This window comes from Hyla sarda, chromosome 5 (genome assembly GCF_029499605.1).
Source record: "Hyla sarda isolate aHylSar1 chromosome 5, aHylSar1.hap1, whole genome shotgun sequence".
Lineage (NCBI taxonomy): Eukaryota > Metazoa > Chordata > Amphibia > Anura > Hylidae > Hyla > Hyla sarda.
The window spans coordinates 212,041,566-212,066,320 of record NC_079193.1 but is presented as its reverse complement, the minus strand read 5'-3'; the positions used below and the strand labels follow the sequence as shown (position 1 = coordinate 212,066,320).

The 24,755-nt window shown below is 40.4% G+C and overlaps 1 protein-coding gene across 3 annotated transcripts in view; it reads right to left on the bottom strand.

Annotated features, from left to right (window-relative positions):
- Positions 1–555: 555 nt before the first annotated feature.
- RIPK1 (receptor interacting serine/threonine kinase 1) overlaps positions 556–24,755 on the bottom strand; it is a 64,925-nt gene continuing 40,725 nt past the window's right edge. For all 3 annotated transcript variants that reach the window (XM_056521051.1, XM_056521052.1, XM_056521049.1), the window contains 6 exons: positions 21,203–21,279; positions 19,380–19,467; positions 11,569–12,171; positions 9,994–10,056; positions 7,323–7,460; positions 556–1,445 (listed from right to left, as the gene is read on the bottom strand). In XM_056521051.1, coding sequence (XP_056377026.1) covers positions 1,165–1,445; positions 7,323–7,460; positions 9,994–10,056; positions 11,569–12,171; positions 19,380–19,467; positions 21,203–21,279 — 1,250 coding nt within the window. In that variant the 3' untranslated portion in view covers positions 556–1,164. The remainder of the gene's footprint in view (positions 1,446–7,322; positions 7,461–9,993; positions 10,057–11,568; positions 12,172–19,379; positions 19,468–21,202; positions 21,280–24,755) is intronic.

The window sequence follows — 24,755 nt, the reverse complement described above, 5'->3', positions numbered from 1 at the left end:
AATGGGAACTTCCATTACAAAATACTTTTGACATGTCATGTCATAGGGAACACTAGAGCGAACCCGGAGGAGCGAGCTCTTAGCGACTGAACTGAACAAGTGTCTCTTCCCACTCATTCTAGTTATTGGTTGGGATCTGAGCACTCACATGCCGGATGAAATCTTTTGACATAGTAAGAAAGAAAGATTTTTCTATACACAATGAAAATACAATATACTATAAAAATTAGGCATCAACCAATATCGTTTTTTTAGGGCCGATACCGATAATCGGTGGAGGTTAGGGCCGATAGCCGATAACTTATACCGGAATATCGGTATAAGTTATCGGCTATTTATCCCCCAGCGACACCGATCATTGATTTAAAGCAGGCGCTTTAAATCAACGAACTGCAGTGGCTTTTGCGGTGCCATAGACCGCAGCCACCACCCACTTCTCTCCCCCGCCACCGCCGCACCGCGCCGCGTTTTTTCCTTAAAAAAAAAAAAAAGAAACCTCCATAGTTATACAGCTTCGTCACCCGATGCGGTATGCCCCCCCCCCCCCCCGTCACTCTCCAGCAACGCTCCTGGTAATAAAGGGTAGATAAAATACTTCGGCTATTAACATAAAGGGAAAACTTTTCTGCTTTAAAAAATGCTTTTGTAAGCAGGTTTTTCTGGGTTTTGCTTACGTGTGATTTATTTATCAAGGTCGTGCGACTATTTAATAAATAGGTCGCATGTAAGCAAAAGTAAGTTAAAAAAAATTGTCATGTAAAAGCCAGACGTTTGAAAAGAATGATAAATCTCCTTCCTAGTGATCATGGGTGACCATCCTGGGCTTGAAAAGTAAAATCCTTTCAAAATCATAGCAATAAGTGGGAGACGGTAGGATGGGTCCAGTGTATGTAAACCCAGAAGTGGTTTTATAATGTTTAAACATGTTTGTCAGCAAAATATATGAAGAACCAGGTTTGTGTTTTTGTTTAGGACTATAAGCATAATGTCAAAGAAAATTGTACAGTACATCCAAATATGTATTCCAAGATGTAAAAATGATAAGCTAAAATCACACCATGAAATCACGTTATGGCCTTGTCTGTGCTTGAAGACATCTTCTGTGATGATTCAATGAAAACCTCTCTTGATGTTTCACATGTAAGACCAGAAGTGATTTCTAATTTAGTTCAACATGATTAACTGGTTAAGAAGGTCTGTATCTTTAAGACAATAAAGGGCAGTGGCCACCTTTCCAACTGTGGCGTTTTTGGACCCCTCCTTCATCTGCCATCTGTGTAACATTTGATAAACTTTCTCTTTCAACCCATCACGGTCATAGTCATGATCAATTTCCTCAATTTCGGGCTGTCGGAATCCGACTGTGCGTGCAAACTCTTTCCATTTCCGGGATAAATTATCCCTCAGAAGATTCATCTGGCTTTCATTCAATAAAGAATTGCTTGCTAAAATACAGAAATAAAAAGAAACACTTAATAACAAGAAATTTGCCTTATTCAACTCTAAAATGCTAAATGCTAAAATATCTTATTGTCATGGCCTTTAGGGAGGATTCACGTGCAGCCCTTAGTGACAGTTTTCGACGTAGTCATTTAAGCAAAAGAAAGAAGTTGATTGAAAAAACAAGAGAGTAATATAAAGTAAGGACTTAAGTTTTTCCTTCCTGCTGGACCCACTTCAGGCTTTGGCTAAAAAGAACAGGTTGAAGACCACTGAGGGCGGAGAGTTCACTCGAGTATAAGCCGAGGGGGGTGTTTTCAGCACGAAAAATCGTGCTGAAAAACTCGGCTTATACTCGAGTATATATGGTAGGTTTCAATAAGTGGGGTGGCTGATGTGTGGGAGGGAGCAAAATGGAATTATGGGGATTTGTAGGCAAAAGAAGAAAACTCAAACAGGAAATACCAGTTCACAAAAAGCTAGCCACAGTATTATGGTAATTTCACAACACAGCCATTTAGCCTAAAGACAAGCGCAGATCCTTCCTAAGCATGTCCATTACTGTCTGCAAGGTATGTACTAAAATCCCTGTTAGAGACTAAGGGCGTACCTGTACGCCTTGAGTCCGCTCCCGTTCTATAACGCAGGGCCACGGCTTTCAAAGTTGATCGTCGCCTCTAAAGTGAAACTAAACTACCCCCGGCTAACTCAGCGGGCTGTTTGGGACAGCCACGGTGAAGTTGTGGCATCATGAATAGCTGTAGGACACGAGGAGGGTCCCCCTTACCTGCCTCTTGGTGTCCGATCGCCGAAAGACTGCTCAGTGCCTGAGATCCTATGAGAAACCATTGATCAATGTAAAAGATCAGTGTGTGCAGTGTTATAGCCCTCTATGGGAGCTATTACATTGCAAAAAAAAAAAAGTGGGGAAAAAAAAGTTAATAAAGATCATTTAACCCCTTCCGTAATAAAAGTTTGAATCACCCCCCCCCCCTTTTCCAATGTAAAAAAAAAAGTGTAAATAAAATAAACATATGTGGTTTTGCCGCCTGCGAAAATGTCCGAATTATAAAACTATATAGTTAATTAAACCTCCCACTATCAGCTTGTGTCCCGCTAATGTCAGTGAGGACAAGCTGGGAGTTGTAGTTTTGCTAATGCTAGGGGAGATGTAAGCAGACAGCATACTGAGGGAGGGGGCGGAGACCTGCACTGTGAGGCCATGCCCCCTCCCTTTTAGAGGAATTAAGACTAGTGAGCTAAATTAAAAGTATAATAAAAAAAATAAAAAAGGTGCTAAACACATAAAAATTAGATTGACATTGTCAGGATTAGGTAATGAGTGATTTATAAAAAAAAAAGTTTTTGTTGGATCTGACGGGTACACTTTAAGCTCACTCACCAGGTGCTCCCTGTTTGGTGCTGTGCGGCGGCCATTGTTGCCTTGGAGCTGTGTCTGTCAGGTGGTGCGGCCCAGAGGTGGAGGGTTTGGTCAGGCAGTATTCAGGCAGCTCAGCCACTGGGCTGTTCCCCCTCTGGACATAAGTGTTGTCGCAGTTTCTGCACAGTTCAGCTCCATTTTTACAGTCAGGGCCGTAAATTTTGGCACCCCTGAAATTTTTCAAGAAAATTAAGAATTTCTCACAGAAAAGATTGCAGTAACACGTTTTGCTATACACTTTTATTCCCTTTGTGTGTATTGGAACTAAACCAAAAAAGTGAGATAAAAAAGGAAATTGGGCATAATGTCACACCAAACTCCAAAAACGGGCTGGACAAAATTATTGGCATGTGATGCTCCTTTAAACTCACCTGTGGCACGTAACAGGTGTGGACAATATAAAAATCACACCTGAAATCAGATAAAAAGGAGAGAAGTTCACTAGTCTGTCCATTGTGTCATGGACAACAGAAAGAAGAAGAGAACTGTCTGAGGACTTGAGAATCAAAATTGTGGAAAAATAACAAGTCCATCTCCAGAGATCTAGATTTGCCTTTGTATCAAGAAGTTTGCAACCCATGGCACTGTAGCTAATCTCCCTGGGCTTGGACGTAAGAGAAAAATTGATGAAAGGGGGTCAACGCAGGATAGTCCGGATGGTGTATAAGAAGCCCCAAACAAGTTCCAAAGACATTCAAGCTGTCCTGCAGGCTCAGGGAGCATCAGTGCCAGCGCAAACTATCCGTCGATATTTAAATGAAATGAAACACTATGGCAGGAGATCCAGGAGGACCCCACTGCTGACACAGAGACATAAAAAAGCAAGACTACATTTTGCCCAAATGAACCTGAGTAAGCCAAAATCCTTCTGGGAAAACGTCTTGTGGACAGATGAGACCAAGATAGAGCACATCATTCTACTGTTAACCGAAAACAGAATGAGGCCTACAAAGAAAAGAACACAAAATATGGTGAAGGTTCAATGATGTTTTTGGGTTGTTTTGCTGCCTCTGACACTAGGTACCTTGAATGTGTGCATCATGAAATCTAAGGATTACCAAAGGATTTTGGGTCGCACTGTACAGCCCAGTGACATAAAGTCCGAGATCTTGGGTCTCCAGCAGGACAATGACCCCAAACATACGTCAAAAAGCACCCAGAAATGGATGGCACTGGAGAGTTCTGAAGTGGCCAGCAATGAGTCCAGATCTAAATCCCATTGAACACCTGTGGAGAGATCTTAAAATTGCTGTTGGGAAAAGGCGCCCTTCCAATAAGAGAACTGGCGCAGTCTGGAAAGGAAGAGTGGTCCAACATTCCGGTTGAGAGGTGTAAGAAACTTATTGATGGTTATAGGAAGCCACTGATTTCAGTTATTTTTACCAAAGGGTTTGCAACCAAATATTAAGTGAAGGGTGGCAATAATTTTTTCCAGCCCATTTTTGAAGTTTGGTGTGACATTATGTCCAATTTGCTTTTTTTCCTCCCTTTTTTGGTTCCAATACACACAAAGGGAATAAACGTGTATAGCAAAACATGTGTTACTGCAATCCTTTTCTGTGAGAAATACTTCATTTTCTTGAAAAATTTCAGGGGTGCCAACATTTACAGCCATGACTGTAGATAGGGGCCTGCTCTACTCGGTGGCTGTGACGTGACGAACGGGCTTGCACATATTGGTTAAAATAAACCTTAATGATCTGAGTTTTATAACTATCAACCGTATTCCTTGTAGTCTGTAAGCTTTCGCGAACAGGGCCCTTATTCCTCCAGTTTAAATATTTAGCATGTAATATCAGATACTTTATTTATACCCCAAAATTGGAAAGTGCTGCAGAATCTGTTGGCAGTATATACTGTTAATAAAATGATTATTATTAACTATGCTGAAAAGGAAATGATCGCTGCACAAAACAGATGTGCAGCCTTGTCTGCTTTTCTTCATTTAGGTCACAATATTGTTAATGTTTTTCCCAACATATTTGAGATCTGCAGTTGCTGATGTTGGTGTGGACCCGCATAGGTTCTGCAGCAAAATCTGCAACAAAATGCTAATTTATTTATTTTATTGGGGGTTCATGTGACTTCATAGCTTTTATTAACACAATGTTTTGTCTTTTTCATATTAAATATACACTATTCACTATGTCGTAAAAATAGCATTATAAATTTAGTCAGTACAATTACAGCAATACTACATTTACATATTTTCTAAATATTTTGATTAGTTTAAAAAGGAAATGGTAATTAAAGTTTTACTACTTTGACACAATAGAAAATATATAAAATAATAATGTTGACACATTTTATTATCACATTTATTCAACACTTATGCAGATAGGGAATCTACACAACCATGCCTCCAGTACAGCTGGATTAGGGACACACAGCAGGCCTCGGCTGTCATGGAAACCCACATGCACCCAGTAATTGTGTCCCTGGTCTGCCTATTGAGTGACAGAGCCCTACAGTTTCCCTACTATCTGACAGTAGCATGTAAGGGGTTAGTCTAGCAGGATCTGAGGTTTCTTTGGTCCTGAAAAATTCCATGAGAGCCCTGCTGTCATGCTGAAGACAAACTCCAAAAATCCCTGCATGGGGGGCCCCCACCACCTTATTCCAAATCTACAGTAAAAAGGCGTATTGATCGGAATAAGGTCTATTAGTGCCTGCCATAAAATGGAGTATTGGCAGTCACCTTAAGGTGTTAAAATCTGCACCACAGGTCAAGTAATGCATTCATTTTTTCAGCAGATATTTTTCTGCATCTAAAATTCAGAGAGAAAATCCACAGCATATTTATTCTATGTAAACATACCCTCAGAATGCAGCATCCAACTGTATCCAAACTGTAAAATACTAATCTAGGAAAAACACTGCCAGTCACAAAAGGATCATTTTTTTTGCTCTTTTATAACTCAATGCAAACCAGAAGCACCCTTTATGAACCCAAAATAAAGTATACACTTTAACTACTGATCAATTGGTATCTCTGTTTGATACAATAAATGTGATTTACATTACACCTCAATAATTCTCTTCTAATAGGATTTTGTGCATAGATAACCAGCTGTGCCAATATTCTTGCATTTGATTTTGAAGTAAATTTTATGCAACTCTGATAAACAACTTTGGCCACTATTTATCTAAACCTTCTAAAAATTCTACATCCTGTTTTTCACTTCTGAAAAGACCAGTATATCAAATAAGTTGCAGTCAATTAGGTATCCAAAAGGATAGGGGATAAGATGTCTGATCATGGGGGTCCCGTCGCTGGGGACCCCCGTAATCTCCCTGCTGCATCGTTTAGACTGTCTGGTGCAGCGCCGGAGGCTCGTGACATCACTGCCACGCCCTCTCAATGCAAGTCTATAGGAGGGGGCATGACTGCAGTCACGCCCCCTCCCATAGACTTGCATTGAGGGGGCGTGGCCATGACATCACGAGTGGGGCGTGGTCGTGACATCACAGGCCTTCGCCCCGCATCGCCAGTCACCCGGCACGGAGCGAAGTTTGCTCCGTGCACTGGATGTCTGGGGTGCTGCAGCCGAGATCGCGGGGGTCCCCAGCAGCGGGACATCTCCTTTGGATAGGAAATAACATGTCTAGGGATGGAGTACCCCTTTAAAGGGGTTATCCAGGAACAAAAAAACAGAGGTGCTTTCTTTCAAAAACTGCTCGCCGTCTTTCTCCAGCTCATTTCCATTGAAGTGAATGGAGCTAATTTGTAAAACCACACCCAACCTGGAGACAGATGTGGAGCTGTTTTGGAAAGACATTAGCTGAGTTTTTCTATCCCTGGATAACCCCTTTAAACTAGCTTTACAACGTGTAACTTCACAATGAAAGGAATAAAGGAAACGGAGCACACACCTGTAATTTCCTGCTGCCACGGCTTTATTCACAGTTCGTATAGAACATCAGCATGACTTCTTCCCCACAAACATGAGCAAGAGGTACGAGGCAGGAGCGTTCACCTGGACGACAGACGCTGTTTCACGATTGAATCGGCGTGAAACAGCGTCTGTCGTCCAGGTGAACACTCCTGCCTCGTACCTCTTGATCGTGTTTGTGGGGAAGAAGTCATGCTGATGTTTTATACGAACTGTGAATAAAGCCGTGGCAGCAGGAAATTACAGGTGTGTGCTCCGTTTCCTTTATTCCTTTCATTGTGAAGTTACACCTTGTGGTCAGTTTTATGTGAAGCACCCCGGTATCCTGGTCTGCAAGGACTCATACCCCACCATTTTGTCAGCTACTTGAGTAGTATCCTTCAGTAGTGCCCAGCCATTCTGTCTTGTGGACTAGCTTTACAAGGTTTTATTTAAGAATGGGAAATAAATAAAAACATTTCTCCAGCTATCAATGAAAAAACAACTCATGTTGAGTTTCAAGTAGCTTTTACATGACCAATAAAAATGCTAAATAAAAAAAAACTTACCAAGTACTTCGGCATACTGATGTTGGTAATTTGAGCCTTGACTACTTTTCATATCCAACTCCCCTCCAACATTTAAGTAATTATTGTTTCCAATCTGAAAGGCTGAACTGTTTGATATAGTCAAATTTACTGATTTCTCTAAAGACAAAATGAAGGAATAAACAATGTTGGAATTGGGTTTCTGGAATAAATTTGCAACACACAGACACACAGAATGTACACATCAGCTATAATGTAACAAAAAACACTGACAGGTTAAGTGAATAACAATGATTAACTCCTGCCAATTATCAAGGAGTGGAACATATTAGTCAGTTTTAGGCTGAAGTGTTGAAAGCTGGAAATTTAGGCAAGTTTTAGGGTCTGAGCAACTTTGACAAAGAGCAAGTTTTGATGGCTAGATGACTGGGTCATAGCATAAGTAAAAAACAGGTCTTGTAGGGTGTTTATGGTATATAGTGGTTAGACCCTAACAAAACTGGTCTGTGAAAGGATAACCAATAAACCATCAATGTAATGGGTGCCCAAGGTTCAATGATGCATGTGGGGAATAAAAACCTGCCCTCTGGTCTGATGCCACAGAAAAGCTACTTTAGTGCACTATACATACAGTACAGGACAGTTTGCTGCTTATGTGGCACATCAGAGCAAACAGCCAACACAGTGAAATAGTTGTTATATAAAAGGCATGGCATGCATCCTTACACTATGATCTTGGTGCTTTTATTGTTCTGAAATACTTTTTACGGGAACTAGAGTGTCATAAAAGTCAGCTGTGCCCTTAGGCCACAACACTTCTCCCCTGTGACATCATGCCCACTCCATGTTTGATTGACACACCCTGCTCGCTTGACAGAGATATTCTGTGAGTGCACCATGAGTGGTAGTTGTGGCGCATGCCCAGTGGTTCGGGTCTGATTCCTAACATGCCAGACTCACAGCAATTGTGTTGCTATCCCCATTCATGACACATGCATGGGATCTTCACACAACTCGCTGCTGGAAGGAGGGCTGTGTGTGTCAAACAAGGAGTGGGCATGACATCACAGGGGAGAAGCATTGTGGCCTGAGGGTATGGCATGTATCCTCTAAGTGTTGGCAGTTTTTTTTTTTTTTTTTTTTTTTTTTTGCTTAACCTTAAGATGCACTTTAAATTTTATTTGTCTTCAGGATTAGTCTTGATGTAAAGGATGGTGTAATCTGCTTGTCAACTGATAGCACCCAAATATACACCCACAGTGAAGTTCTGAAACGTTTTGCTAAGTTGTAGGGTTTTGTCTTACACAAATTACATGTTGTTATTTCTCTATTTAACCCAGTCACATCAAATCAGTTTTCCATTGATCAATCTTCTCTAAAAGATTTATACTAAAGAAGGATAATGTTTAAATGTGGCTTTGAGAAAGATAAAGGAATTAATATGAGTTATATTTCTGACAACTACATGTAGGCTAAAGAAAACAGTTCAACATGAATATCAGAACACTTCTTAAAAATATCAATATTTGGGAGCAGTGGTCGTCATAACTTCAAAGCAATTAAAGTGGGATTCACATTTCTCTAAGACAAATTCATTTACAACATATTTTGTTGAAGACTTGTTTTTGACCTGTAGCACTGCAAAAGACGAAATCCACATTCAAGAAGATTTTGAGGCAGATTTGTCCATGGCATAAAAATATGCCATATGTAAATCCACCCTTACTGCAGCAAATAGCAGAAGTGACACTGTGGCCAAGATTTCCTTTTTTTCCATCCCAACAGTTTAGGGTCTGCTTTAGTGCCTCAGTTTTGCACACATTTTGCGAGCCTGCAATCCGAACAATAATATAACTTGCAACTTTAATTCAATAAAGTGGGCATGTTTTAAATAAAACCTTACATATAATTATTGAGACCTAGACAAAAAAGATTTTTTTTTTTGACAAATCTTAAAATGGTCAGAAAAGTTCAAAAGAATTGTGAAGGTAGGGGAAATTACTGTGGATTCTTTTGTACTATAATTTATCTGTTTGTTTAAACCCTATTGGAACACAATGGTGAACATTTATCAAGGTATTTTGAGCCTTTTTTGTGCCTACAAAAGTTGTACAAGAAGTCGCAAAAGCGCCTAAGCACTTTTTGTGCGACTTTTGTGAGTAAGCAAAAAGTTACAAACAGCCTTACCTAAGCAAATTTCAGTTTTCACTTTGCAGTGGTCAGATATTTATTATGTGCAAAAGTTGCACATAGGCAAAAAATAAATAAATAAATAGTCGCAAACCTCTTACAAAAAGTCGCAAGTCTACTCCAGGTCTGACCTGGAGTACAAAACTCCTTTACGTGAGCAAATTTAAAAAGTCGCAAAAAAAAAGTCTCACAAAAGTCTCAGCTGCGACTTTTTTGTTTTTCCTATGTGCTCCAAATTTATTAGCCCCCTGTGAGAGTATGATAAGTATGTAGCACATAAGAAAAACTAAAGAAAAAATAAAATAACTCCAGAACTTGCTTACCAAAGCAAACTAGTATAAATGTCCCCCAATGTGCTATATTTTATTTGTGTGCTAGTTTTCCTGAGAAGCGTGCCAAGTGAGTAAATCTGAGGGATGAAATTCAAACATGAGAATGACTACAATAGTACACCTTGGCCAGTGATTTGAAAAAAGGAAAAAACAACAGAAACAACATTTACCTGGATTATATACTTGTGAATACCCAAAGTTTCCCTTGGAGAACATAGGGTTTACATCTATGCCTGAAACAACACAAACCATGGTTATTAAATGTGAAAAAAGAACTTGCTTCCTTAAAAAGTGTACCTGTCATTCCAGGTAGCTTTTTGGGATAAAATGTCAACTTCATGAATGAGGGAAGAACATAGATTGCTTGTTTCATTTTTATAGAGACCTGTGAAAAATGAACAAAGCAATCTGGTTGCTATGGGCCACTACACCACTATTCCTCTACATAGGTTTTGATAAATCTCCCGTAGTCCCTATCAGACTACGTGTACTGCATAAAAGTAAATGGATTTGGCAATACTCTACATTGTTCTTTGTTACCTTGGCACAAAGCAGGGCTAACAAGGGAAGGAGTGTATTCTAAGGAGGTATGGTATGGTATATAAATGCACAGACCAGTTTGTGTGGAGCAGGTTTCACAATGAGAAACGGTACGCTTTGTTGTCCTCTTTTGGTAAGACACTTTGGTCCTTATTTGGGTTCTTCCCTTCTTACCAACTACCAAAGGCATTTTTGCTCTTAAAGAGGTTATCTAACTATTTAAAACGTATCCCCCATCCACAGGATAAGGGGTATGTGTCTGATCGCGATGTACGTGACCAAAAATACGCTATTTTGGACTTAGAAATGTTATTGCGCGTACGCCATTGACCCTGCGGTTTAATGATTTTTTTTTATAGTTCGGACATTTACGCACGTGGCGATACCATATATGTTTATATTTATTTTTATTTACATGTTTTTTTTAAATGGGAAAAACATTTATGAACTTTTATTTTTTATTTTTTTTATTTTTTTACACTTTTTTTCAATGTTATTGCCCCCATAGGGGGCTGTAACATTGCATACACTGATTTCCAGTACTGTTCACTGCAAAGTCATAGCTTTGCATTGATCAGTGTTATCGGCGGTCGATTGCTCAAGCCTGAATCTCAGGCTTGGAGCAATCAATCGCCGATCGGACGCGCCGGAGGAAGGGGAGTGACCCTTCGCTGCGTCCTAGCTGACCGGGACACCGCATTTTCACTGCGGTGGTCCTGATCAGCCCCACTGAGCAGCCGGGAATTTTTTACTTTCGTTTTAGATGCGGCATTAAACTTTGAACGCCTCGTCTAAAGGGTTAATAGCACGTGGCACCGCAAACACTGCCACGCGCTATTAGCCCAGGGTCCCGGCTTCAGTTTCATGCCGGGAACGACCTGATATGACACGTGGTCACCGCGCGTTATATCACTGGAGCCGGCCACAGACGTAAAAATACGTCCGAGGTTGTTAAGGGGTTAAATATAAGAACTTTATGAACATATCTTAAAACTCCAGAAATTTTTTCCTCTGCTCTGCACATCCATGTAACACGTGCTCTTTTTTCTATTTTGCCCTCTAACTCACACACACGTACGCATACATACATATTTATAAATTTACATCTTGCAATAAACTAAAAAAAAAAAAAAAAAACTATTAAGAAACTAGATTTTTCACATACTTTTCAGGCAGTCTGTCCACAACTAGGAAAAGAAACTTACCCAGTGGATGGCCCACAGCACCATTATATGTACGGTCTAGAGGCGGTGAATACATATTTGGTTTTCCTGATTCTGCAACTGGCAGCTTAGTGGAATCAAATGGAACAGAATTGTCAGGAGTATACAAATTCTGAAAGCTTTGTGGAGATGGCAGTGTATTCCACATAGGATAAGTCATTGGAATATACAAACTTCGAGGTTCAATTGGCTGATGGTAATCCACAGGTCTGTTAGCTGTGTGGAAAATACCTGGGCTTTGTAAGTAGTGCGGTGGAAATACATTGGCTGATGGTTCATTGCTGCTGCTAAAAGGTGTGTTTACAGGGTAAGGAGCCACTGGAGTAGAATTCCTTTCGTTTGCTTCACTGAACACTTTCCTGCTTCTCAATTCACTTAATGGTAAAGAATTAGAAACGCTTGTCATATTATCAATCCGACTTCCTGTCCGATGGTAATTCATTTCTTCTTGCAGTTTTCTCTCTAAAAAGTCATCACATTTTCCTTCCTCACATTCTTCTGGCTCATTACCACGAGGAGTAAATAATGTCTCATTTACATGTTCATGATACACACCTAAGGAGCTGTGTAGAGATAGTGGTTCATCTAAAGGAAGAAAGAAAAATCTTAGACATATGCTTAAATAATATATACACTCTTCGAAAAGGTTTATTCTGTATTTCATTTTAAAATGAGATAAAACAGAGTCTGACCTCTTTAAATGACCTTTAGACAGTGAATGCTAAATGTCTAATAGATGTGAGGAAAGGTCTATCTCCCACCCATGTATAATGGAAGCATCATGATACTGGTGGTGGTTGCGGTCTTTCAGTAGTAGAACAATGTAACATGGAAACATTTGTGTATTTAATGTCTGATGTGTAATGGGAGATGTTTATGGTGCATTTCACACATCCTGGTTGCAATGTGATTGCTGCCTGATTTATTTGACAGTACCCACAACAGGTACACTAAGGTTTCTTTCCTTACAATGCACTGCTTCATCACATTCAATTTTGATCTGGAATGACAATTTGTCCAAGAAGATTTGGAGGGAGATTTGTTGCAGTTTTATTCACAGTTGGAGCATTCATTCTTTTTCTGATTTGATTATGAGGAATATGGATGAAGCAGTTCTCTTCACTAACCATCTACAAGTGACTATGGCTTTTGTTGTAGAGACTGGCACAGGAAGAGATGGAAACACTTCAGTTTTTGCCAACTGGCCACTTGCCTTTACAGGGTTTGGAGAAAATAAACACCCGTATTCTTACAAGGTGAAGTTAAACTCTTCCTAAACCACCTACCATCCCTGGTAATGCCCCCTTTTTCCTTAGTCATGTACCTTATATCGCTGTTGATAAACTTTATTACTTGTGCTACTCTAATAATCTGTTTATAAGTTTATAGCGTTGACAGGGGAATGCGTTATGCAAGGGAATAATTGTTGATGCATGAACAAAACGATGTAGTCCAGCAAAGTAAAATTACAACAGGGAGATTTATTCTGGCATTAAGATACAAACAACTTAATGCCGTCCTTCTTTTTCTATCTTTATGTCTGAATAAATCTCCCAAGTGGAGGTAAATCGAGATACTCTGGGGTTGGAGTGCCGAGTTTTCCACATCTTTAAGCAATGATTGTTGGAGCATGCCCGGTAGAGGCCTCTGTGACAAGAGTTGCCAAGTTGATGGGTGTGTCAAGATTTTCTGTTTCCTTGATCACATCTTAATATGTAAAGACAAGCAAAATACCTGCAGACAGAAGTAGCTGTGGTTGAAAGTGAAAGCTTGATGAGAGGGACAGAAGAGAACTTCATCAAATTGTAGCAAAAAAAAAAAAAAAACACAAACTAAATTACTGCAGTAATTTAATTGGCCTTAATTTAAAGTGTTACTGTTGTCAAAAACAATGTTTGACATGTCGATCATGGCATGTCAAAAGTTATTTATCCCATCAGGTCTCACTCCTTAGACGAGCTGCAATTGTAAGTTATTAGTCAGGGAAGTGGGCTACATACAGTCATGGCCGTAAATGTAGGTACACCTAAATTTTTTCAAGAAAATTAAGTATTTCTCAAAGAAAAGGATTGCAGTAAAACATGTTTTGCTATACACATGTTTATCCCCTTTGTGTGTATTGGAACTAAACCAAAAAAAGGAGGGAAAATAATGTCATAATGTCAAAATAATGGACATAATGTCACACCATACTCCAAAAATGGGCTGGATAAAATGATTGGCACCCTTTCAAAACTGTGGATAAATAAGATTGTTTCAAGCATGTGATGCTCCTTTAAACTCACCTGGGGCAAGTAACAGGTGTGGGCAATATAAAAATCACACCTGAAAGCAGATAAAAAGGAGAGAAGTTCACTTAGTCTTTGAATTGTGTGTCTGTGTGTGCCACACTAAGCATGGACAACAGAAAGAGGAGCAGAAAACTGTCTGAGGACTTACGGGGGTACTCCGGTGAAAACCATTTTTCTTTTAAATCAACTGGCTCCGGAAAGTTAAACAGATTTTTACATTACTTCTATTAAAAAATCTTAATCCTTCCTGTACTTATTAGCTGCTGAATACTACAGAGGAAATTCTTTTCTTTTTGGAATGCTCTCTGATGAAATCACGAGCACAGTGCTTTCTGCTGATGTTATTATAATAATAATAATAATAATAATAATAATAATAATAATAAGTCTTCATTTATTGTGGGATTTGAACACAAGGCCCCAGCACTGCAGGCAGCAGTGCCAACCACTAAGCCACCATGCTTCCCTTAGCATACATCTGCTATGCACGGTTGCTAAAATGGACATAGATGTCAGCAGAGAGCACTGTGCTCGTGAGGTCATCAGTGTTCCAAAAAGAAAGGAATTTCCTCTGTAGCATTCAGCAGCTAATAAGTACTGGAAGGATTAAGATTTAATAGAAGTAATTTACAAATATGTTTAACTTTCTGGCACCAGTTGATTTAAAAGAAAAAAGGTTTTCACCGGAGTACCCCTTTAAGAACCAAAATTGTGGAAAAATATCAACAATCTCAAGGTTACAAGTCCATCTCAAGAGATCATGATTTGCCTTTGTCCACAGTGCACAACATTATCAAGAAGTTTGCAACCCATGGCACTGTAGCTAATCTCCCTGGGCGTGGACAGAAGAGAAAAATTGATGAAAGGTGTCGACGCAGTATAGTCCGGATGGTGGCTAAGAAGCCCCAAACAAGTTCCAAAGATATTCAAGCTGTCCTGCAGGCTCAGGGAGCATCAGTGTCAGCGCGAACTATCCGTCCACATTTAAATAAAATGAAACGCTATGGCAGGATACCCAGGAGGACCCCACTGCTGACACAGAGACATAAAAAGCAAGACTGCATTTTGCCAAAATCCTCCTGGGAAAATGTCTTGTGGACAGATGAGACCAAGATAGAGCTTTTTGGTAAAGCACATCTTTCTACTGTTTACCGAAAATGGAATGAGGCCTACAAAGAAAAGAACACAGTACCTACAGTGAAATATGGTGGAGGTTCAGTGATGTTTTGGAGTTGTTTTGCTGCCTCTGGCACTGGGTGCCTTGAATGTGTGCAAGGCATCATGAAACCTGAGGATTACCAATTGATTTTGGGTTGCACTGTATAGCCCAGTGTCAGAAAGCTGGGTTTGCATCTGAGATCTTGGGTCTTCCAGCAGGACAATGACCCCAAACATACATCAAAAAGCACCCAGAAATTGATGGCAACAAAGCGCTGGAGAGTTCTGAAGTGGCCAGCAATGACTGCAGATCTAAATCCCATTGAACACCTGTGGAGAGATCTTAAAATTGCTGTTGGGAAAAGGTGCCCTTCCAATAAGAGAGACCTGGAGCAGTTTGCAAAGGAAGAGTGGTCCAACATTCCGGCTGAGAGGTGTAAGAAGCTTATTGATGGTTTGAGGAAGCAACTGATTTCAGTTATTTTTTCCAAAGGGTGTGCAAGTAAATATTAAGTTAGGGGTGCCAATAATTTTGTCCAGACCATTTTTGGAGTTTGGTTTGACATTATGTCCAATTTGCTTTTTTCCTCCTTTTTTTGTTTAGTTCCAATACACACAAAAGGGAATAAACAGGTGTATAGCAAAACATGTGTTACTGCAATCCTTTCCTGTGAGAAATACTTCATTTTCCTGAAAAATTTCAGGGGTGCCAACATTTACAGCCGTGACTGTATGCTCCACTCCCTGGCCAGCAGAGAGATCTGTACATTTCTCTGCATAGACTTATGCAGAGAAACAGACGGATCTCTCAGTGGCCGGGGAGTAAAGCACAATGCCACCTGCTTCCTCAGCTAATAACTCATCATCGCTGCACGTCTTAGGGTCTGTTTGACATGTCAAAAGTTGTTTTTAATTACAGCAATGCTTTAACCACTTAAGAACTCAGGACATACCTGTATGCCCCGAGTCCGCTCCCTATCTATAATAGTGGGTCGGGCCCAGCCTCAAACAATGGCCCAGGACCTGTGGCTAATAGTGCGCGGCATTGCGATCAGTGCCGCGCACTATTAGCCACAGGTCCCGAGCCATTGACTATTAACCCTTTAGATGCGGCGTTCAAAGTTGATCGCCGCGTCTAAAGTGAGCTACTCCCAGCTAGCTCAGTCAGCTGTTCGGGACCACCTTGGTTAAATGGTGGCATTCCAAACAGCTGAAACACACAAGTATGGCCCCTACCTTCCTCCTGTGTGTCCGATCGCCGAATGACTGCTCAGTGCCTGAGATCCAGGCATGAGCAGTCAAGTGGCAGAATCACTGATCAATTTTATCCTATAAGATAACAATGATCAATGTAAAAGATTGTGTGTGTGCAGTGTTATTGCCCCAATAAAAAAAAAAGTTAAGATCATTTAACCCCTTCCCTAATAAAAGTTTGAATCACCCCCCTTTTCCCATAAAAAAGGGTAAATAAAATTAAACATATGTGGTATCGCCGCGTGTAGAAATGTCAGAATTATAAAAAATATATAATTAATTAAACCGCACGGTCAATGGCATACGCGCCAAAAAAAAATTCAAAATCAAAAATAGCGTATTTTTGGTCACTTTTTATATCATCATGAAAAAATTCATTAAAAACTTCAGATCACAGCGCAAAAAAATGAGCCCTCATACCGGCCCGTACATGTAAAAATAAAAAAGTTATAGGGGTCAGAAGATGACAATTTTAAACATATAAATTTTCGTGCATGTAGTTTTGATTTTTTCCCAGAAGTATGACAAAATCAAACCTATTTAAATAGGGTATCATTTTAATGGTATGGACCTACAAAATAAAGAGTGTGTAATTTTTACGGAAAAATGTACTGCGTAGAAACGGAAGCCTCCAAAATTTACAAAATGGTGCTTTTTCTTCAATTTTGTTGCACAATGATTTTCTTTTCCATTTTGCTGTAGATTTTTGGGTAAAATGACCGATGTCATTACAAAGTAGAATTGGTGGCGCAAAAAAATAAGCCATCATATGGATTTTTAGGTGCAAAATTGAAAGAATTATGATTTTTTAAAGGTAAGAAGGAAAAAAACGCAAGTGCAAAAAACGGAAAAACCCTGAGTCCTTAAGGGGTTAAAGGCGTATCTTTATTTCAGCTTGCTATTCTCATAGGTAAGGGGATAACAAGGTGATCGGTCAGGTTCTAATCTCTGGGACACAAAGAGATCCCAAGATCTCCACAATAAATGGAGTGCACCACCAGTGCTCAGAAAAGTTCAGTGGCCCCATAGAAAATAAATCAAGCAGTGGCTGTGTCTAATCAGGGAGGGCACCAGAGAAACATATTTTCAATTAAGTATGATCTACAGATTGTCTCATTGTCTTCATAGGACAGGTTGAAAAGGAAGTGATTATGTGTAAGTCTACCATTATACTAAAAAGAAACAAAAAACAAACAAACAACAAGCGGGACATGCCGCATGTCGAGGACTATTATCGGGCATGTATCTTAGATCAACTCCTCCACTGGTGGTCCAATAGTGGTGACAAGCGATGGCTTGAAGTGGAAGAAACTGCATCTCTACCGCTCTCTCTCAAGTCTCGTCTACTTGTAATAGCTCAGGGTAGTCCTTCTCCACCCCGCACCTCCCACCTATCATCCATTAATGTTTCCGATGCTGTGTGGACACGGTTTCTCAAGCAGGTGGCCAATAGAGATGAGCGAACTTACAGTAAATTCGATTCGTCACAAACTTCTCGGCTCGGCAGTTGATGACTTATCCTGCGTAAATTAGTTCAGCCTTCAGGTGCTCCGGTGGGCTGGAAAAGGTGGATACATTCCTAGGAAAGAGTCTCCTAGGAATGTATCCACCTTTTCCAGCCCACCGGAGCACCTGAAGGCTGAACTAATTTATGCAGGAAAAGTCATCAACTGCCGAGCCGAGAAGTTCGTGACGAATCGAATTTACTGTAAGTTCGCTCATCTCTAGTGGCCAACAAAGGGAGAGTCCCACTGGGTGAGGTCCCATTGGATTTTCTTACACATTACATCTCTGACTTTACCCCAAATTCTTGGACTCGCAAAGGCATACGGACTCTAGGTGACCTGGTTGACGATAATCACTCCATATATTTCCCATACTTGCTTGAGAAATTCGACCTACCGCACACAGACTTTTATAAGGGGCTTCAGGTTCGGAGTGCTTTGACTCCTGAGTTCATTAACAATATCCTAATCCCTCCACGTACATTAGCCTTCTTTCAGAATTCTCTGAGTTCCAAGAGGCGTATTACACAGTTCTACGATTTGTTGGGAGACCGTCTGGGGTTTACCAAACTCCCGTGCATGGCGAAATGGGAAAATGATCTTGGGGAAACGTTCACTGAAGAACAATGGCAGCTAGCCTTGTGACAGTCCCGCAGTTTGTTTCGCTCAACCAATCATAGGAAGCAGTACTTAAAACAATTTACCGTTGGTATTTCACTCCCTCGAGATTCAATCTTATCAACCCAGACTGCTCTGCCCTCTGTTGGAGGAACTGTGGTCAACGTGGTACTCTGCTGCACTTGCTGTGGGACTGTCCAAGGCTTCTTTCTCTCTGGAATGGGGTCTGCTTGACTTTAACTGGACTGGTGGGACCCGACTTTACGCTTCCCCCAAGCCTTGCCCTTCTATTCCTGAACCTGCATAGACTTCCCACCCATGTGCGCTCCCCTATTGCCCACATCCCTATGTCGACCAAGCTCTTGATCACCAGAAGATGGCGCTCTCAGGAGGTTCCTTCCCTGTCAGAATTGTTTAACATGGTTAATCTTACTTGCAGTTATGAGAAATCGTACGCCTTGGCTAACTCCCAGATCGCTCCGTTCCATAAACTTTGGCGTAGTTGGCTTTCCTCTCCCCACTGCCCTTCCAGGACATCCACATAGTTCGGGTTAGGGACTGTTCTGCTTACTCTGTTTCAGTACCCCGTTGCTGCACCTTCTTTCTTGTTTGCCTGCTATTTCGAACCTAGTGTATTTTCCTTTCAACCCCCCCCCCTCCCCTCCCATTTCTTCTCCCATCCCGTCCTTCCCCTCTCCAGATTCCCAGGCTTCATGTTGAGACGGCTTGAGACCAGGCCATTCCTATTCTGCTGTTTTTACACTTAGATAATTGATGACTTTATCACTATGTTATATACAGCTTGCATGCTGTACTGTTATATTTCATGCTATTTGATAAACTAATAAAATTGTTTGAATAAAAAAAAAAAAAAAATACAAACAAACAACACCACTAGACTGCTTGTGTAAGCCTTATACAATTAAGGTTATCTTATAGCAGTATTATATGTAGTGAAAATTCTTACCTCTTGGGATACTGGGAGGCTCTGCATCACAATCTAGCTGTAAAGATGCCATCCTTTGAATAAGGGCACTTGGTTTAGGGTACGATTTCTAAAATTTGTAGATAAACTGTGGTGAGACCATCAGGAGTGTATACTGTACAGTCAATCAGCAGACTCAAGTCATTTGTGTACTTTAAAGGGGTACTCCGGTGAAAACCTTTTTTTCTTTTAAATCAACTGGTGCCAGAAAGTTAAACATATTTGTAAATTACTTCTATTAAAAAATCTTAATCCTTCCAGTACTTATTAGCTGCTGAATGCTACAGAGGAAATTCCTTTCTTTTTGGAACACTGATGACATCACGAGCACAGTACTCTCTGCTGACATCTCTGTCCATTTTAGCAACCGTGCATAGCAGAGGTATGCTAAGGGCAACATGGTGGCTCAGTGGTTAGCACTGCTGCCTTGCAGTGCTGGGGCCTTGGGTTCAAATCCCACTAAGGACAACAATAAATAAAGAGTTATTATTATTATTATTATTATGACGTCAGCAAAGAGCACTGAGAATTCCAAAAAGAAAAGAATTTCGTCTGTAGTATTCAGCAGCTAATAAGTACAGGAAGGATTAAGATTTTTCAATAGAAGTAATTTACAAATCTGTTTAACTTTCTGGCACCAGTTGATTTAAAAGAAAAAAGGTTTTCACCAGAGTACCCCTTTAAGCCAGTAAGTACTATGCAATGCTCTAAGTGATTTGGATGTATTATACATAAAACACACTTATCTAAATTTAGCAACCAGATGGCTTATTTATTTTTTAGAGGCCTTGTCAGAAATGAAAGAAGTGATCTGATCGGTTGCTATGGGCAACTCAGCAACTTTTCCTCTGGACAGGTTTTGATAAATCTCCCCCTATGTGTCTTCTGCTGTGGAATCAGCTGTTGCAGAGACTACTCTCAAGGTACTGGTCTTTGGAGTCCCTGCAGTCCCTGGGAATCCCTTTGACTGTGCTCCCCAGAGCCAAATTATGAAAGATAACCCCATTAACTGCTGTAAGCGTAAATTCACACGTGTCAATAAATAAAATAAACGGCAAAAATCAAAAAATATGTTGGGGCAAAAAAAACAAAAAACACAGTTTTGCATCTTTAGAGGCCTTTCACGGATTCCCATCTGCCCAGTTAGGCAATTTTCCAACCGGAACAAGACAGATTTGTTAGCAGCCTATTATTAAATTGACCTCCCTTACCATTTAAAAGTCTAGCTACCTACATCTGAAGCCTCCCTTGCTCTCCCACATGCTTTTACAACTTTTTACAACATAGAGCCCAAAACTGAATTTTATATTTCAAATGTCTTACAAGGGATTTATAAAGTAGTAGTATTACACTGGGATCATAGATTTTTATTTCTCTTTCATACACCCTATTATTTGCTTTTGCAGCTGCTACTTGGCATTACATACTGCTGTTTAGTTTACCTGTAACCAAAATACCCAGGCTCTGTTATCCCTTGTTTTCTTACATTCCATGTGATATGGAAATATAAAAATTGTTTTTCAGCTAGACTAATTATACAAATTCTGTTTAAAAATGCTGAAGAAAACAGGACACCCAAAAAAGGACACACAAAAAAATAAAAAAAAACATGGAATATGGCACCATTAATAATAAAAAAAGTTTTGAACCTGCATTCATAAAAAAAATTCCTTACTACACAATTATACATTATCAAGGGGAAAATCATCTAATAAACACACCTACTAGACATTTTTATTTGCACTAATAAATTTTAAAATAACAAATATCACAAATTGTATCAATCTGCCTGGAATTCATCTTACCTGAATCGCAGCCACATCCTTTTCTATATTCTGTTCATATTTTTTAGAGTATACAGGCCTGAAAGTCTTTTCACAATCTAAAACAAAACAACATCATAAAACACCTTCTGTTGTTTCAATCTAAAGAATGCAACTGCATGCAACACTATTCTTATCAAATTACATCGCAACACATCACTGTGATTTAACAATGGTAAAATATTTGGTAAATACAACTATAGCAGAGGTCAACATCAAATAGTATCAACTAGGGGTGGGAATCGCCAAGAATTTGGCGATTCGATTCGCGATACCAGTGTGGCGATTCGATATATCCCGATATATCGCGATACCGTCTAGGTGACGATAAATCACGATATATTCCGATTCTGTCTAAAAAACAATGTCTTTTACGCTTTTATTAAAACTTTTTTTTTTTTTTGTACACTTTATTAGTCTTTTAGGAATCATTAGATTCCTCAGACAGATGAATAGAGTTCTATTGAACTCCATTTATCTGCGATCCATTGATAGAGCCTGGTCCAGCCAGGCTCTATCAACGACAGAGCCGCGGAGAGCATACACATCTCCCTTTAGACGCCGCTGTCAGCTTTGACAGCGGCGATCTAAAAGGTTGATAGCCAGCCGCGGCGATCGCCGCATGCTGGCTATTAGCGGCGGCCCCCGGCTGCTGAGAACAGCCGGGGGCTGCTGAGAACAGCCGGGGGCTGCAGAGTATGGAGCGGGCACGAGTCGGGAGTCCGCTCCATACACACTGCAGAGCACCGCATGCTGGATACTAGCGGCTGCCCCCGGCTAGTGAGAACAGCCGGGGGCTGCAGAGTATGGAGCGGGCACGAGTCGGAGCCCGCTCCATACATCCAGAGCTCCGCCGCCGTGTCAGATCCGGCTGACAAAATGTGGAACTTGTATCTCCTGATGCCCGGGACATGCCTTCTGTGCATCAGGAGATACAAATTCCACATCACTAAAAGAATCGATTCAAAAATATTTTGAATCGATTCAGTATCGGCAAGTGAAAAATCGCGATAATCGATTTTTTCTTACATCCCTAGTATCAACACCTATACTTTCTCTACACTTTGTATCCACGCCTATGTAACAGTTACCAAACAATCGTACATTAATAAGCAAATTATGCCATATTGGGAATTTCATCTGCAATGTACCACGTTTATTTTTGTTAACATTTTATTTTAAAAAATGGAAAACCCTTTTATTAAAAAAAGAGGTTTATTCACATTTCTTTAATAAAAAAATTTCACAATTAAATTTTTTAGTCCCCATAGGGGACTATTACATGCAATCTTTGGATTGCATACACTAATCAATGGTGACAAGTGGTGACAAGGTAATTTTAGTACTCTCACTGCTGCTATTGATATTGAGCTATTTCTCATTTTCTCCATTTCAGGAGATGGGACCAGGTATAAACTGTTTGCAAGTAGAACACACAGGACTTCCAGGACAACACTTAGTCCTTATAGCTATGCAATGACAAGAAGTAGCCAGTTTCCAAAAACAAACCAACAGCGTGATGGGTGACACATGACATGACCATTTACCACCAACACAAGCACAGATCCTTGGTAAGCATGTCCATTACTGTATGGCCTTAAAGCATTACTGTCATTAGTAAGAAAATTTAACCTCTTCCCGCTATAGGACGTATGCATACGTCCCAGCACCCGACACGCTCGCGCAATTGGACATATGCATACGTCCTAGCGATCTCCGGCGCTGCCGTGGGCCGGAGTCCCGCCGGAGCCATGATCACGCTGGTCCTGGCAGCATTTACCCCCTAGATGCAGTGATCAATCCTGATCACGGCATCTATGATGTTGACAGGGGAACGGCGGCACCGCGATACGAAAAATAAAAAAGTTACGGTTGTTGGAAAATGAATGGCAGAAAAAGAATTTTGCTCAGAAAAGGAAAAAACATAGAAAGCTATATAAAATGGGTATCACCATAATCGTTCTGACCCACATAATAAATATAAGATCACCAGAAAGGCCAGAAATTTTCCAGTTTTTCACAATATTTAGAAGTTTTTCACAGTAATATCTGTACCCCTGTTCATGATATTTAGAGATTCTCTGGTGTCTGGTATTGTGCCAAGGGACTGGCGCAAGGCGAATGTGGTGCCAATCTTCAAAAAGGGCTCTAGGTCTTCCCCAGGAAACTATAGACCGGTAAGTTTAACGTGCATTGTGGGTAAATTGTTTGAAGGACTTATAAGGGATTACATACAGGAATACATAGGGGATAATTGTATTATAAGTGATAGCCAGCATGGGTTTACTAAGGATAGAAGTTGTCAAACCAATCTAATTTGCTTTTATGAAGAGGTGAGTAGAAGCCTTGACAGAGGAATGGTTGTGGATATAGTGTTTCTGGATTTTGCTAAAGCATTTGATACTGTCCCTCATAGACGTCTGACAGGTAAGTTAAGGTCTTTGGGTTTGGAAATTTTAGTTTGTAACTGGATTGAACACTGGCTCATGGATCGTACCCAGAGAGTGGTGGTCAATGATTCGTACTCTGATTGGTCCCCGGTTATTAGTGGTGTACCCCAAGGTTCAGTACTGGGCCCGCTGTTGTTTAATTTATTTATCAATGATATAGAGGATGGTATTAACAGCTCTGTTTCTATCTTTGCAGATGACACCAAGCTTTGTAGCACAGTACAGTCTATAGAGGATGTGCATAAGTTACAAGATGACTTGGATAGACTAAGTGTCTGGGCATCCACTTGGCAAATGAGGTTCAATGTGGATAAATGTAAAGTTATGCATCTGGGTACTAATAACCTGCATGCATCGTATGTCTTAGGGGGGATTAAACTGGCAGAGTCACTGGTAGAGAAGGATCTGGGTGTACTTGTAGATCACAGACTACAGAATAGCATGCAATGTCAGGCTGCTGCTTCCAAAGCCGGCAGGATATTGTCATGTATCAAAAGAGGCATGGACTCAAGGGACAGGGACATAATACTCCCCCTTTATAAATCATTGGTACGGCCTTACCTGGAATATGCTGTTCAGTTTTGGGCACCTGTCCATAAAAGGGACACTGCGGAGTTGGAAAGGGTGCAGAGACGCGCGACTAAACTAATATGGGGAATGGAACATCTTAGCTATGAGGAGCGATTAAAGGAGTTACAATTGTTTAGTCTTGAGAAGAGACGTTTAAGGGGGGATATGATAAACGTATATAAGTATATTAATGGCCCATACAAAAAATATGGAGAAAAACTGTTCCAGGTTAAACCCCCCCAAAGGACGAGGGGGCACTCCCTCCGTCTGGAGAAGAAAAAGTTTAGTCTCAAGGGGCGACACGCCTTCTTTACCATGAGAACTGTGAACTTATGGAACAGTCTACCTCAGGAACTGGTCACAGCAGGAACAATTAACAGCTTTAAAACAGGATTAGATACATTCCTGGAACAAAATAAGATTAATGCTTATGAAGAAATATAAAATCTCATCCCTTCCCCAATATCGCGCCACACCCCTACCCCTTAATTCCCTGGTTGAACTTGATGGACATA